The 14,781-nt window shown below is 36.9% G+C and overlaps 1 protein-coding gene across 5 annotated transcripts in view; it reads right to left on the bottom strand.

Annotated features, from left to right (window-relative positions):
• EPHA7 (EPH receptor A7) overlaps positions 1 to 14,781 on the bottom strand; it is a 165,989-nt gene that overhangs the window by 108,648 nt on the left and 42,560 nt on the right. For all 5 annotated transcript variants that reach the window (XM_054629295.2, XM_054629296.2, XM_054629297.2 and 2 more), the window contains exons 4-5: positions 2,329 to 2,484; positions 1,125 to 1,460 (exon numbers count right to left, since the gene is read on the bottom strand). In XM_054629295.2, coding sequence (XP_054485270.2) covers positions 1,125 to 1,460; positions 2,329 to 2,484 — 492 coding nt within the window. The remainder of the gene's footprint in view (positions 1 to 1,124; positions 1,461 to 2,328; positions 2,485 to 14,781) is intronic.

Genomic DNA, 14,781 nt, shown 5'->3' with positions numbered 1-14,781 from the left:
ATTTTTTTTTTGAGATTATTATCTTTAAAGTACAAAATAATTAGAGTTTTTATTGTTTGTTTACCCTGTTTGGTGAGTTTGTTCTCCATTGAACACATTACTTTAGGGGATCATTTCTACTGCACTAAAAAAAACAAATCCATGATTCACAGTCATTGAAATTTCCTCCAAGACATAAGTATGAAATATCCTTAAATATCCTTTAAAATATTAGTCAGCTGTTCTTACAGGAAGAATCACATTAGTTATTCACTTAATATTTTCTTTTACTATTAAAAGTAATAGTAAAAATACTATTTAATATTTCTCTGAAAGCCAGATCTTGCAAACAATATTTTGTTTAAGATTGTTAAAATTACAAAAAGTTAGCTTTACTATCCCCTCTTTAGGAACACAGCATACTATTGTCTGTAATTTTATCAAAAAGCAACTGGCCAGTTCAGAAACCTAAATCTGAAAATTCTTTTTTTTTTTTTTTTTTTTCTTGTTCAGCTGCAGACAACTAAAGCCCTTTTTTCCCCTGGGGTGATATGCTGGTTTGATTTTATTTCCCCTGACATTTCACCTGTCAGATTATGATAAATAGAAGAAACAAAGAATAATCATCACATTCTCATTGCATCTCATAATCAAATATCTGGAAATATAAGATAAATCAGAAATATTGTCCTGAGGGCAAACATTAACACTGAAAACACCATCAGAAATCCAAATCATCTTCCAGTGACCCAGGAGTCCCATACATGTTTTAAAAATTCAAAAAGGAAGTCTGCATAGATCTCTCACATACATTTTTTTTATCTTCAATTACTAGGGAATTAACCATAATGAAGTGAGAACAAAATAAAAGAAAATCTTCCTAGGTTTAGAAACTCTATTTAATCACAAAGCTGCATGTCTTCTTTAAGTTTTCTGTGAATGCTTTCTGAAAGCAATCCTGAGGCCAAGAAACAGGACAGGTTATCCTGAAATAGCATAAGCTCAAATTAAATAGCTGGCAAGACGAAAAGATTAATGAGCCAAAGCACACTAAACATGCTCCTGATTTACTGCATCTATAGTTTGCATGTTCCAAATTTCTCTCAGTCTCACAGTGCTGAGATTCATAAGTGATGAAAACTTACCTGCTTGGCCGGTGGTAATACTGACAGCTGCAAAAAGCCTCTGGGAACGGCTCAAGTCAGAAACCCCATTCACAGCTTCAACTTCAAACGTGTAGTTAGCGTGAGCGAGCAGGTCCATGACAGTGACATAGTTATCTACTAATCCAGTTTGCTGGGGCATATATCCAATGTTACTCCCACAGGGAACGCACTCGCCCTGCTCCCAGCTGCACCTCTTGCACAAAATGCGGTAGGTCACATCACTTCTTCCCCCGTTGTCAGCGGGAGGACTCCACTCCAAACTCACGGTAGTCTGGTTGATATTGAAAATTAGGTTCTGTGGTGCAGATGGAGGTCCTACATAATACACAAAGAAGGCCAGGGTAATTACACAAAACCACAGTGGGACACACAGGTAGCATTTTAATTACTGAGATAGAAAACACTTGAAGCATTTTTCTTCACATAAACATTTCGTTATTTTTAGTACAGGCTGCATAAAAGCGTTCTTGAACTCATTTGGTAAGAGCTTTATTTATTTTCCATTAAGACATCAGAACAACAACTGTCAGTATATTTACTGCAACTGATTTTTAGCTGTTTCTCTTCTGCATAATTAAAAGGAATAGTTAATATACCTTAAAAGTTCTCTTTTACAGGTTTTCCACATATGGGGTTTGTTCATCTCTTCTAAACATGCTGCACAAGCTGCATCTAGTCTTTTGTTATCAGCTCTGATATGATTTACAGAGATATTTAGTGATATTTTGAATTTAAGAGGCTTCCACTATTTGAACCACCAATCTGTGTCAGCCAATCTATTTGCAGTTAGAAGTTTAAGTCAGATCCAATTACAGTTCAATCAAAGTGCAGCTCCACAGAGGCTACTTTTCATTTTTCACATTACTAATTTTGGTATTATATCACATAACGCATATTGTCTGCAACAATTTAGGGAGAACCGGGCCTGTATTATATCTATTATGGTGAGTTATGCACTTATGCAACATGCAATGTTTTCCAAAGCTGTACCAAGCAAACTTGAAAATTATATTTATGCTGATTCTGTATTCACTGTCAACCCTTTTTCTGCCTTTCAGTTTCTTTTACCATTGCAAATGTACTTTTCAAACCCAGGAAAAGCCAGACAAAACTACTCACTGCAAGTGGCTGCACCTGGTTGGTTAAGCAACGTCCTTTACTATTAAATTCATGAGTCACTCACTTGTGCATGCGACATATGGTGGATCAGAAGGTGCTCTATAATAGCTATCTTCACAGTCGCATCTGGAAGATCCTTCCTTGTCAGAGAAGCTGTGAGTAGGGCAGCGGGAGCACTGCAGATCTTGTGAGGAGGATTTGTAGAACCCACGGCCACAAGCTAAAGCAGAACAAAACAAATTAAGATTTAGATTTGCAGGGACTTCTATCCTGTCGTTTTTTGTTTCTGTCACACAAGGTACACATTTCTGTAAACACCTAAACTGCCCACACTGTTATGTTGGCTCAAGCAAGATATGATCACAATTTCTTTTTCTTCAGATGATGCTGTTAATGATTTTGTGGCATTTTTAGAAGTTCAAGTGTATACTATATGTACCTCAACAGCTGGCAGTACAATATTTTAAAACAGAGGGCCACATAAATACAAGAAGCATCTGTTTTTCACCAAAGAAAAGTCCAATAATGGTGTGAAATATCTGGGTGCCTGCAATAGGCCTAAACAAAAGGAAAACACTCTAGAGATCTGCTGTAAGGCCACTGAAGTGTTTGCAGTATCTGAACTAGTTATTTTGGAGCAAAATTTATTCTTCCCTGATTTCAGAAATCCAAAGAATCTGTAACCCACCAGAAATCCCTGATCCTGAGGAAAGAACGAGGCATGAACATCTGCCTAAAAGATGACTCTGGTAAGAACATTAAGAAAGAGGAGGAGAGCAGACAGCACAAACTTCTCAATTGCTTTTCCCAGTTTCACAGAAAGACACAAGTAGGTTGAAATCAACTTATTAAAACTCTCAAGGAAAAGACAAAAGGTAGACAATAGGAAAAGACAAAAGTTAGACAATAGGAAATATAAGAGAACTTCTTGCTTTGGTTTGCTCACTGTGAACCCATGAAATTAAAAAATGTGTTGTGTTACAATGCTGATGTTTAGAAATACTTCTTACAGCCACTGCCACAGTTCCCAAGGCAGAAACACACATGAAACACATCAACCATTAGACTTGCAAGCAGAGCACTGCAACCTAGACAGACAACTTAAGAATGTATAAACTATAAGAACTGTTAGGAATGAGGAAGAGAGAAGTGGGGATCCAACAACACTAAAACTGAACACAGATTAAGACTCAGTTTCAACACCAGGGTTACAGGCAAACTTACAAACACCGTCAACATGCAAAACAAAAGTCCTCCAGAACCTTCTCATAAAGCAGAAGTATTTTCAACCAGACTAAATAACTCTTTTCTTTTTTTCTTCCAACCCTAACAGACAGTATGACCTTCTAAAGCCATCACCTGTATGCAAAGGAAAGGGACAGAGGGTGAAACTTTGTACTGGGTATCAAAATATTAAATCTAGTTAAATAGTCATTCTGTATTCAGAGGGAGAGAATTTACTTTGGTTACATTCATATTTGCTTGGATATTTTCTCAGAACAGAAATGCAAAGTATCAAAAGACACTGGTATTTGGAACAGTTATTTCAGTTGTCTGGTACTGCAGAGATGGAAAGAGCATGAAAACAATGAACTTTATCCAAAGCTCACTAAGTCAATGAGGAGTACCTTTGACTTTAATAGCCTTTGGACTGGACCCATAATGTTGCTAAAGCAACATGAGTCATATTAGTCTGATTAATTTCATGCAACAGAGAAAAAAAATAAATGCAGCAATAATTAAGACAACAACAGATAAAAGCTGATGAATTATGTAAATTAACAATGATCACAACAGTAGGAAATTCGGACTGTCTATTACTCTATCAATATACTAAGTTTTTAAGAAAAATATGCTTAAAATAGCCATAACATTTAGAGTTTGTTGTGCTAAAAAATACCCCAGTGGATGGAAGCTAAATTATTTGGCAGAGCTAATTAGCATGCAAGGCTTTGATTTTGACAAAGGGGCATAAGTTTGCATTAGAAGAAAATCTAGTTCTGCTTGCAAAATGTGCCACAGCTTGATTTTGCCACAGGAGCTGTTACATATGCTCTTTAGAAAAGATAACAAAAAGAATTTTAGAGAAGCACTTTAGATAAACATGACCTGTGAATTCAACAGGCATGTGGCAAATTCAACTCAAAATTATCCTTTTATACCTTCATCCAAGGTTGTTTCAGAATTTTCTGACTGAAGCACACAAAAGCTGAACAGATTTGTATACAGGTACCTTAAGAAATGCATTAAAACTTCTGTCCACTTTTTTAGTACTTGCAATAGAAATGTAGCTAAAATTACCAAATAATAGTTTCCTGCCTTTCTTAGATTGTCATGTTCCTCTTATACCAAACAAAACACTGGACAAATACACCGGAACTGCCAACATGTAGTCCTCTGCAAAGCAAAGAGCAACTTAAAAGGTAAAGTTCCCTACTGTGTTTCCAGTCTGTCCTTCTCAGCAGGGAACATTACATGGCAAAGATGCAGAGAGTAAAATAAAGATTTCAGACAGAAATAACAAAATGTAAACAGAAGATTACTTTTCAGTTTTGGGTTTGGTTGTTTGTTTTGTTTGTTTTTTGTTTTTTTTTTTTTGCTGATGACTTGATCAAGACATTTATATGCTTAGTCATTCACCATTTAAAGTAAGTGTGCATTTCATTTCTTATTAGAGTTCAAAGGATCTGAGTGTCTGTAACTAGTTTACATGACTGAAAGCCAATTATTCTCCTGCACAGCATAACACAGGCAGCAGGTTCAGGCATTCATATCATGCTACCATTCCATTAGCTTTTTGTCCACTAAGAGGCTTGTGACCACATTTAATAACCATCCCTTTAACTTATAGATCCTAGAGATACAAGGGGCGGAATATTCCAGAATTGAATTTTTAACAGTAGGAAAACAGCACTTTTAAATTGGATTTTTAAAAACTTTGTAGTTCTTCAGAAAGGAGGGTATACAGGGCTGTACACTATAATTAAAGGTACTCATTGGAGGAATACAACTAAATTATTCTCCCATCTATCTTCATAAAATTAAATTTCTCACTTTTTTTTTTTTTCAGGCTAACAGTAGAATACTTCTATTGCTTAAAAACTGGGGGCCTATGGGTCCTTATCTGTTCTTAACACATACCATTGTCCTTGCAAAGAAAATTACAACTGAAAACTCTACTAACATGGTGTTGCACAGACCACTTATGAAGGCGTGAGAACTTGCCAGTCAGCTACACAGATAACAGATGGGAAAGAATAATTCAAAAATACTGGTTTCTTTTTTCCATTCCCTTTTGCCCTCCCTTGCCAAATTGCCATGGTAGTTTTTTGTTTTATTTTATGAGTAATTTAGTTAGATTGTTTTGCTCTACACTATTTTAGTTCTACATATTTTGATTCAATTTAGTTCTTCATGTAATATTTTTAAGATTACGGGGACAGGTGGCATAAAATCCCCACTGCTGCTACCTCCATAAGGAACACTAAAAATGTTAATTGCAAAAAACCAAAAACAAACACAGTAGCCAAACAACACTCAGAGCTCTGTACAAGCAAATCTAAAGGTGATAAATACAGCTACTCTTTCACAAAAGTATCTCATGGCAAAGCTTCAGGCAACTCAAATGACATTTGATCACATCCATTTTAATATTTCATTTCATTAGTACAGAAAAGCACTCATTAGCTGCACTTCTTTCCTATAAAGGGAGCCTAAATTATAAGTCAAGGCACAGAACTCAAGCAATGACAGAAAATATGCAGGGGGATATAACTGGTCAGACAGCACTCTGATGCTGTAGCTCTAATCCTCAGCATTGCTGATCTGTTTAAAATGTGCAATCATTTGGTGTTCCTCAAGCAAGTTAATATCCAGCACTAGTTTTGCAACTGAAGGGCTTCTGGGGTATGACAAATGACAGTACAGGGGTGGGAAGAAAGGCAAGAAAGGCAGCAGAAAATACAACTCTCTTCCATTCATTCTGTTGTGTCATTTATGGCTGCTAATTTATTAGAACAGCTCTTCCCACATGAAGCTCCCATTTTGTTCCAACAGCTGCTCCAAAGTCTTACATGTTACTGACAGCACAAAGACACAGAATAGCACCTACCTGCATGACCTCAAACAGCTTAAAACAACACAATTAGTTTTTAATTCTTTCCCCATATACTACAAAATCAGACAATAAATACAGAAAAACATGTTGTTTCAGTCAAGGCACAATTCTTGGCTTAGTATCTTAGCCTCAAAACTTTTAGGGACTGTCCATCACTGACCCCCCCAGACCTGACCAGCTCCATGGACTTGTTCACTTATCTGCAATAGCCATGGCTGCTCCTTCGAGCAAATCTTCTCAACTCCTCCATGAAACTGAGATTTTTCTTGTTGGGAAGCTGGCAGAATTTCAGTGTGAACTACAAAGACAATGTGAACAAAATCTCTCGCACAACAGAGCTTGCCTGAGTAGGGGTTTGAGACTGAGGAAGCCCTCGATAAAGCAGTACAGTATACTATGACAGACCCTCCAGAAAACCATACCAGCAGTCTCTCTGGGCTTGGACTAAGTTGCTTTCTTCTGGCACATCCAGTAGCACTCAGCCATAACAAGGATGTATGGTGACAGTGGGGGCTGGCACGGCTGTGGCATCAGGGCGCAGTGCCCACTTGGAAATGTGCTAAGCATATGCTGAAGTCAGGGCATTTGCAAACATTTTTAGCCAGTATGTTTGGGATCCCTTAAGAGGCTACACAAATACTGTAAAGAATGGAATTTTGCAAAGCCAAAAGTAAATACTGAAGAATTAACACACTCTAACAAGAACTATGATGCCACATCTGCAGCATAAGCTGCTGACTGCACCTAATGGAGAAAAATAGCAGCTTCTCTGCTGTGAGCTCATCACATGCTTTAGTAGCCTGCTAGAGATCAACTAATGTATATGTTTCTTTTCACATTTATAAAAAAAAGTCCAAGGACCTCTGGAGAAGGGAATGAAAGCAGATGTAGATGGCAACAAATAGCAGTCTGGAGCCCCACTTGTGTGACAGAAGAAAAGAAAACAAGGATGTGTTAAGTACTATTCATTTTTATGTAGCCTTTTCACTATAAAACACTATGAGATTCATTTTGTGTCTAGGATAGCTAGGGAGCTTAAATTGGGAGCAATGATGGAAATATAGTGAGGGCTATGAGTGACATGTAACAATTACTGCTTATATAAGCAATGGAGAAAGAATAAACAGTTATAGGGCACTGACACATTAATCAAGAAAATTATTTGCCACTACAAAAACAATTTTTTAAAAATCTCTATTTTTCAAAGTGTAAGGCTTCCAGGTGGCATATCAGCTTAAGACTTAAAGGCCCCACAATTGTTTCAGCATGTCAGACACTTGATTGAACATGGCTTTTGATAATTAACTTTTGAGTTTATATGAAAATAATTAAAGAGGTGAATGCACTAATTACTGTTTAATCCCATTATAAAAAAGTAGACTGGAGTAAGAGGATAAGAATAAAGATGACATACTGTGCTAGCAGAGCAAGAGAGCTTGTCTATTTACTCCGGTTTGCACACCATTCCCTGAGTTTGCCACCACTAGGTAAGCCTTGGTGGTGTGACAGTTTTATGCAAGCCAAGATGAAGCTAATGTTTAAAAAACAACACTTGGCAGAGCCAGTGTCAAAGGATGACAAAGGAGTAATCACAGATTTTCAACAACATCAGTACTAACTATGAACTTGGGGTACTGGGCTGGTCCCACTGAGAACCGTGGGAAATTGACTGCCCATCTTGGAAGGGCTCAGGTTTTCCCCTGAGTCCTTTTCTCTCCTCACTTGAATAAGTTGACTATAACTGATCCTATGCATTGTATTTTTTCCTACAAGCAGTGAGTAGAATTAGTTTAATATCTGTGTGGGCATGACTTGCCATTTTTATGATTTGTTTCCATTATCTTAATCAACTCCCTACCTTTCTACCTTCTCCAAGACTGAGAAAATTAAAGAGAATACAGCTAACCCTCTTTTCACAGAAATGATGTATACACAAAGAGTGCATGCAGATGTTTCCTGGATGAAGTTATGCAGCTGCAAAGATTTTATTAATTATAAAATGTAAAATGGATTGTTCTGTAATTGAAACTCTCTGGGGCTCAGATACATTTGAAAATTAACATACATATATGTATGGCCAGGACATAGATGGATGCCGTTAGATTATTTATTACAGATGGATATTTTAGCTAATGCAGAAAAAAAAAAAAAAGAGCTGGTCTTTCTCCACTGGAGCTTTCAAATATTTGCTTCATAATAATGTCTTTGGTTCCATAACTCAGGACTAAAAGCACAGCTTGCAGAAACAGTACTCCCACTGCTAGTGTTGCTGACCTCATCTACGATGGACAGGTCTAGAATCTTTATTTTAATCCTATTGACAGTGCCTCAGTGGGAGTAATTATAACAGTAAGCCACAAATCCAGACCTCCTGTCACTGATATATTAGGGTTTTTCACAACCAAAATGAGCAGCAGACGAGGATAAAAAGCAACATGGGGTAGTGATTATAGAAAGATTTGTCAACCCCCTTCTGTATTAACCTGCTACAAACACATGAGAATTTGGCATGGGAGACATTAGAAATGCAAAAGGTTTAACCTTTCACAGTGTCAAGAAAAAAAAAATTAAAACATTTAGGGGGGCATTGTTCTCTTATGGGATACTTGGCTGGTAGATCACATTGGCCAAAGGCACTTTGTAGCTGAGCTCTCTAAAAAGTTTAGATAAACTGGAAGCAAACCATTATAAAACAATTCCCAACTGCAGATTTCAATGTGAAATACTAGACACAAGAAATCTAGTAACAAAAAGAGACTTCATAACCTCTGATCCCCTTTTCCAATAATTTGTGTATGTTCCAGTCATTGCTATGTTTGAAACTGTAAATTACTTTTATGGTGAGAGATGGCATCTGTTATGCCTTCTCTGGCACCTAATATATATTGTTTTATAAGGAGCTTAAACTACAGTATTTTGTCTAACTACTATGCAATGCTAAATGTCTAACTGAAAAAGAAGTTTATTTTAGCTTGATTTTTAAACTGCAATAACATCTAAAGATTATTCATGTTTCAACTAAGGAACTATGTGGTATGTTTTATTCAGAGTAAACTCAGGACTTTTAATGGTGCCTAAGCTATAGTGTGAATAACATATCTAAAGAGGGTTGTCCCATGGCTGCATACCATCATTCACTGAATGTTTGTTGTTGCCTGTCAGGAATCTCTTAGAACTCATATTCATTTTCCAAGCCTACAATGGTCTTGTCTTCCAAAATCCTGCTAATGTCTTTTGAGAGATGTTCACATACTTCTGGTCGCAAACACAGAGATCCAGAAAGAGAATGCTTGCTAGGTAATAGTGACTTTTTCTGATTTTTCCACTGAATGAAGTGAAAGCTTCACCTCTCTATAAATCTGCTTTAAAAAAACAAAACCAAACAAAACAGATCCCCAAAAGTAAACCTGACAGCATACGTGCCTTTTTAATTTATCTAGCTGAAAAGAAACATAGGCACCAAGCAGTACTCTGCTGTTTTCCTGGCTAATTTATAGACAAGGACAAGGTAATCAGATTGAAGAACATATCCTACAAATCAAAGAATACCCAGTGTCACTATACTGTAACAGCAAAATTACTTTGAATCTAATCATTCCGAATCAGCACATAAAAGACTACATCTAAATGGCAATTAAAGACACGCTATAATATTCTGAGGAGAATTAATTAACTGGGTGAGTTAAAAGTTGTGCATTCAGGCTATGGCATAATGTTTCTCTAAATTTTCACTATACAAGGATAAGGCATGCGCCTCTCATTAACTTTCCTGGAAATGACAAATATAAAGCCACCATGAAAATTGGGGGAAATGAACATGTGAGAGATACAAACACACTAAAAAAGCAGAGTTATGTAACTCTGTTACTCTGCTGTAGAGTTCAAAACTGAAAGGTGAGTTAGAAAATTAAAGGAGAAGAGATATTGTGGGTTTCCTGTTCATTCTTTTCCTATTTCTCCCCTTTTGTGCAACCATGCTCTTCCCTCAAGATTAGGTTTGCAAGGTGCTTGAGTAGCTTCTGCTCAGAGTTGAGTGACAGCTCAACTCATTAGCCAGTTTGGCAGCAAATGCTCCACACTTTGCAGGACATGATATAGATTCATCACAAAAAAAAAAAAAAAAAAGAATACATGCTTGAAGTATTGTGAGCAGTATAAATTTTATCTGTCTTCCACAGAAGGTTCTCAACCAGTCAGAAAATTAATGATAAAGATGCAGATAGCTTCTGCATCTTTAGGTTTTGGTTACTGTTCCTTCCTCTTTTATTAAAATGGTAATATTCAGTTAAAAATTTTTTGAAATTTTTACTAAAAAAAGAATCTGTTAAAACTATAGTGACTAAGAATTCAGCAAATCTAAAACTACAAACCAACTTATGTTGTGAAAGCTACGATGGTCTGATAGGAAATTTGTATGATTATCTAACTGAGCAGAATAACACATCTCTGGATGCATCAGCAGACAACAGAGAACTGCTGTAACCAAAAGAAATTGGCTGTGCAAACTTGGATGTAAGTGGCGCTTTTTTTTCTATACAGATATATGAAAAATTCATGAGAAATTTCTCACATTCCTGTAATGATTTTTTGGTTGGGTTTTTGTTTTGGTTTTGGTTTTTGGTTTTTTAGGGTTTTTTTTGTCTGTTTTTTATTAATATAAAATTCAACTCGAACAGATGAAATAAAATAAAACCAAAACCAAACAAACAAAAAAAAAACCTACCCACCCCAACCCAGTGGTGATGATGGAATGAATACAATAGATTGTTTTCATGAGATTTTTCTTTAACTTTTTTGCTTCCCTATTCTAGGGCATAGCTCAAACAATGAAGCTCATACAATATTGCCATCTAAATAATAAAAAACTCACTGAGTTCATCAGGGACTTTTGACAGGGGAGATTCTGTGACTAAACTCCTCTGATTTCACACAGGTTCTGTACAGCCACACCTTGTCTTCCCATACACAAATTAACATTTCGAGGTGTCTAATGCACACTTGGGATTTGGTATTGCCAGTGTGACTTAGGTAAGGATTCCTGTTGTTTTGTAAAGAAAATGAAAAACATCAAAACAGTAATGAAAATAATTGATTTTTGGAAGGGGAGGGGCAAGTATTTTGAGTTTGCTTGTTTTCTAGATAAAAATACAGCAAAATCTGATCAGTGACAAATAATTTGGAAAATAATTTTTAAATAATTTTAAAACAAATCTTTGAATTTCAAGCCAAGAAGATTTCCATGGTATTCTGGGTCTTCTTACCTGACTTTCCAATGTAGCAAAGACCTTTGGATTTAACAAGAAAATCTTTAACCTCTATTACAGTGTTCAGTCCTGGGGCCCTCACTACAAGAATATTGAGGTGCTGCAGCAAGCCCAGAGAAAAGCAACAGAGTTGGTGAAGGGTCAGGAGCACAAGTCTTATAAGAAGCAGCTGAGAGAACCACAGTTGTTTACCCTGGAGAAAAGGAGGTTCAGGGAAGATCTTATCACTCTCCGCAACTGCCTACAAGGAGGTTATATGGAGGTGTGGGTCAGCCTCTTCTCCTAAATAATAATCAACAGAACAAGAAGAAGTGTGCTAGAGGAGGTTTAATTTGGCTGTAAGAAAAAATTTCTTCTCTGGGCTGCAAGTATTGGAAAAGACAGCCCAGGAAAGAGTTGAGTCATCGTCCCCAGAGGTATTTAAAAGATGTGTAGATGTGGCACTCATGAACATGGTTAAGTGGTAGATTTGGCTGTGTTGCGGTACCAGTTAGAGATGATGATATCAAGGGTCTGTTCCAACCTAAATAATTATATGATTCCTAGATATTAAAGGTAAAAATGTAAAGTGGGATGCAAAAGTACTGAGTATTAGGTAGGACTGTTTTTTTTTTCATTCTCTTATTGATTTTTTTAAGAAACTCCATTATTTTAGAATCTTTTAGCCTCATTACCTCAAATCAAACAAACAAAGAGAGACGGTCACACTCTAAATAGCAACCTTATTACACAGCACCACTCCACCACAACTACGATATGACAACCTTTTATACAGAGCAGTGAACACGTCCCCTGACATGAGCATCTCTAATGCCTAGTGAGCCCCCCAAAGGCTCTCATTTCCCTTGCCAAATGAACACCCATAGTCTTGCCAGCACAGCTGTCAGAATCTTCTAATCAGAGTCTCACTGTGTTTTTTTCACCAAACCTTACAAAAATAGTTTGCAAACATCTGAAAATCCCTCTCACTCCCTGCCTACCCCTATTCTTCATTCCTGTGAGCAGCACTGAGAAACCTCTAGAAGAAGAAACATGAACTGGTGAAGGGAAGACGTGATGAAAGCTCTCCTGACAGTTACTTCTAAATTACCACCAGAGGCATAACAGAAAGAGGGGTAAGTTTTGGTCTATCATTGAAATATGTCATCTACATCTGCCTACATCTACATCTATCATTGAAATACGTAGTCTACATCTGCCACTCAAGGAGATCTAAGTGTAGAGTATCAAGGTTTACAACTCGCCTGTCATCTTTTGGAGCTGTTCCTCAATGGACAAGTGTGGTGGCTGCAGAGGACAGATGGCTTATGCTGTCCCAGGAACTGCAGATGCCTGCAGGTAGGTCTTTCTCAGGCTGTCTCAGACTGGATCTGGCCTCTGTGACCTTCCAGGAGAACCCATACCTTGACCTGCCTGCCTGACCCCATCCATGGACAGGTATGGGTGGGATAGTGTTGGCTCAAGCCAGGTGGAGGATACTGGGCCAAGTTTTCTTTACCAGGATGCCATGAAGTTCACCTAACACTTGCCTCTAAAAGCCTGAACACTCAGACAGTCTGTTTTGCTCAAATGCTCAACACTGATGTCCAAAATACAATGTAGACACACCTATGCTGACAAAGGAGTTCCCCAACAGCAACCACTTCTGCAAAACATAAAAATTTATTATATAGGCAAGATAATTAATATGTCACTAAAGCCATATGTATAAAGCCTTGTGACATTCTACTGTAAAACTAACTTTTGTGCTGTTTTATTGGTTCCTCAATCCAGTTTACTCTACAGCCATTAACTGTCTGTGAAGTCACTAACTCAGGGCAAAGGGTAGCAAAATGGAGCAGAAAGTGGAAAAGTTGTAGAAACACTCCTTACAGCAACAATGTTTAATCAATGCATTAATAAAATGTAAAGGTAGTAAAAATATAACCTGAGTAGCTTCTTGTACTTCTGTGGAGACAACAGCAATAAGCTTAATCATTCTATTTTTATGCCAGACTCCCTCTACACACAGATCATTCCCTCCAAAAACCCCAAAAATCCTGCCCTACAGCTCTCCAGATACAAATAAAATCTAAGAGTTTCCTATGGAAGCCTCAGATAATCTGAAATCTTTTCATGAAATCATTTTGGGATTAATGAAATAATGAAGGTCTTTTTGTGGAGTCTCAGATCTCTCTCAGATCCCATGGTTCAAGGATAAAGTTCTCTGTAAAGCAAGTGGTGCAAACGAATCTGTTCTGTTTCTTCCTGAAGCTTTGAGACAGTCAACTTGTTGTGGATGTTTAATTTAATTTAGCTGTAATGGGCTTAATAATTGGCTGGCAAGAAATAAATCTGGAGTGCTTTCTTGTGAAATAGAATAGAAACAGGCATCTCTGTAAGCTTTCCAATTGAATTGAAGTTAAAATAACTTAATAACACATTTTTGTTTCCTTTGGACAATGACCTACTATTACCATTCCAGGCCTCAATCCAGAAAAATTTTTTCACAGGTTTCTGTAACACATTCCTCAAGGCCATCATTATACAGCAGTCAAATCCAACCAAACAAAAGACCAACTTCTAAGAACCCACAAGAGAGAAATTACTCCACTTCAGCACAACAGTGCTATAGAATCTAAAAATAACTTTACTTGCATATCCTGATCTCAGATATTTCTACATCTAATGCTGATTGTCCTACTTACTCAGAAAAAGTATGCTCATGCCCTTGAATCCATTGTAGTGCTTTTGAAGGAACTTTAATGCAAAAAAGAAACTGTTCTCCACAGTTACATTTGGTTTGGAATGGGAAAAAACATAAATGCTGCCAGAAAGGAAACAAAAAATACACTCTGATTTCTTTAAGAAAGAATTCCCACCCAGGTTCACAGAAGACAATAAGAAAATTATCAGTGCATAGACTGGAAATTTAACTGTCTTTGTAAGAATTTAACTACAATCCTTTAAAATAAAAATTGATTTAACCTCTTTATCTAAAGATTAGAGTGTCAGTTTATTAAGGGATTACAAACACACAATTCCCCTTTAATGAAAAAAATATAAAGGAAAAGCATTACTATAGTAATTCACTGACATGAAACTGAACTGGAACAAAACATGAAGAAACTTCTGCATTTCAGCAAGCATGTGGTAA

The sequence above is a fragment of the Agelaius phoeniceus genome, chromosome 3 (genome assembly GCF_051311805.1).
Source record: "Agelaius phoeniceus isolate bAgePho1 chromosome 3, bAgePho1.hap1, whole genome shotgun sequence".
Lineage (NCBI taxonomy): Eukaryota > Metazoa > Chordata > Aves > Passeriformes > Icteridae > Agelaius > Agelaius phoeniceus.
This window is presented reverse-complemented; position numbering and strand designations above follow the sequence as displayed.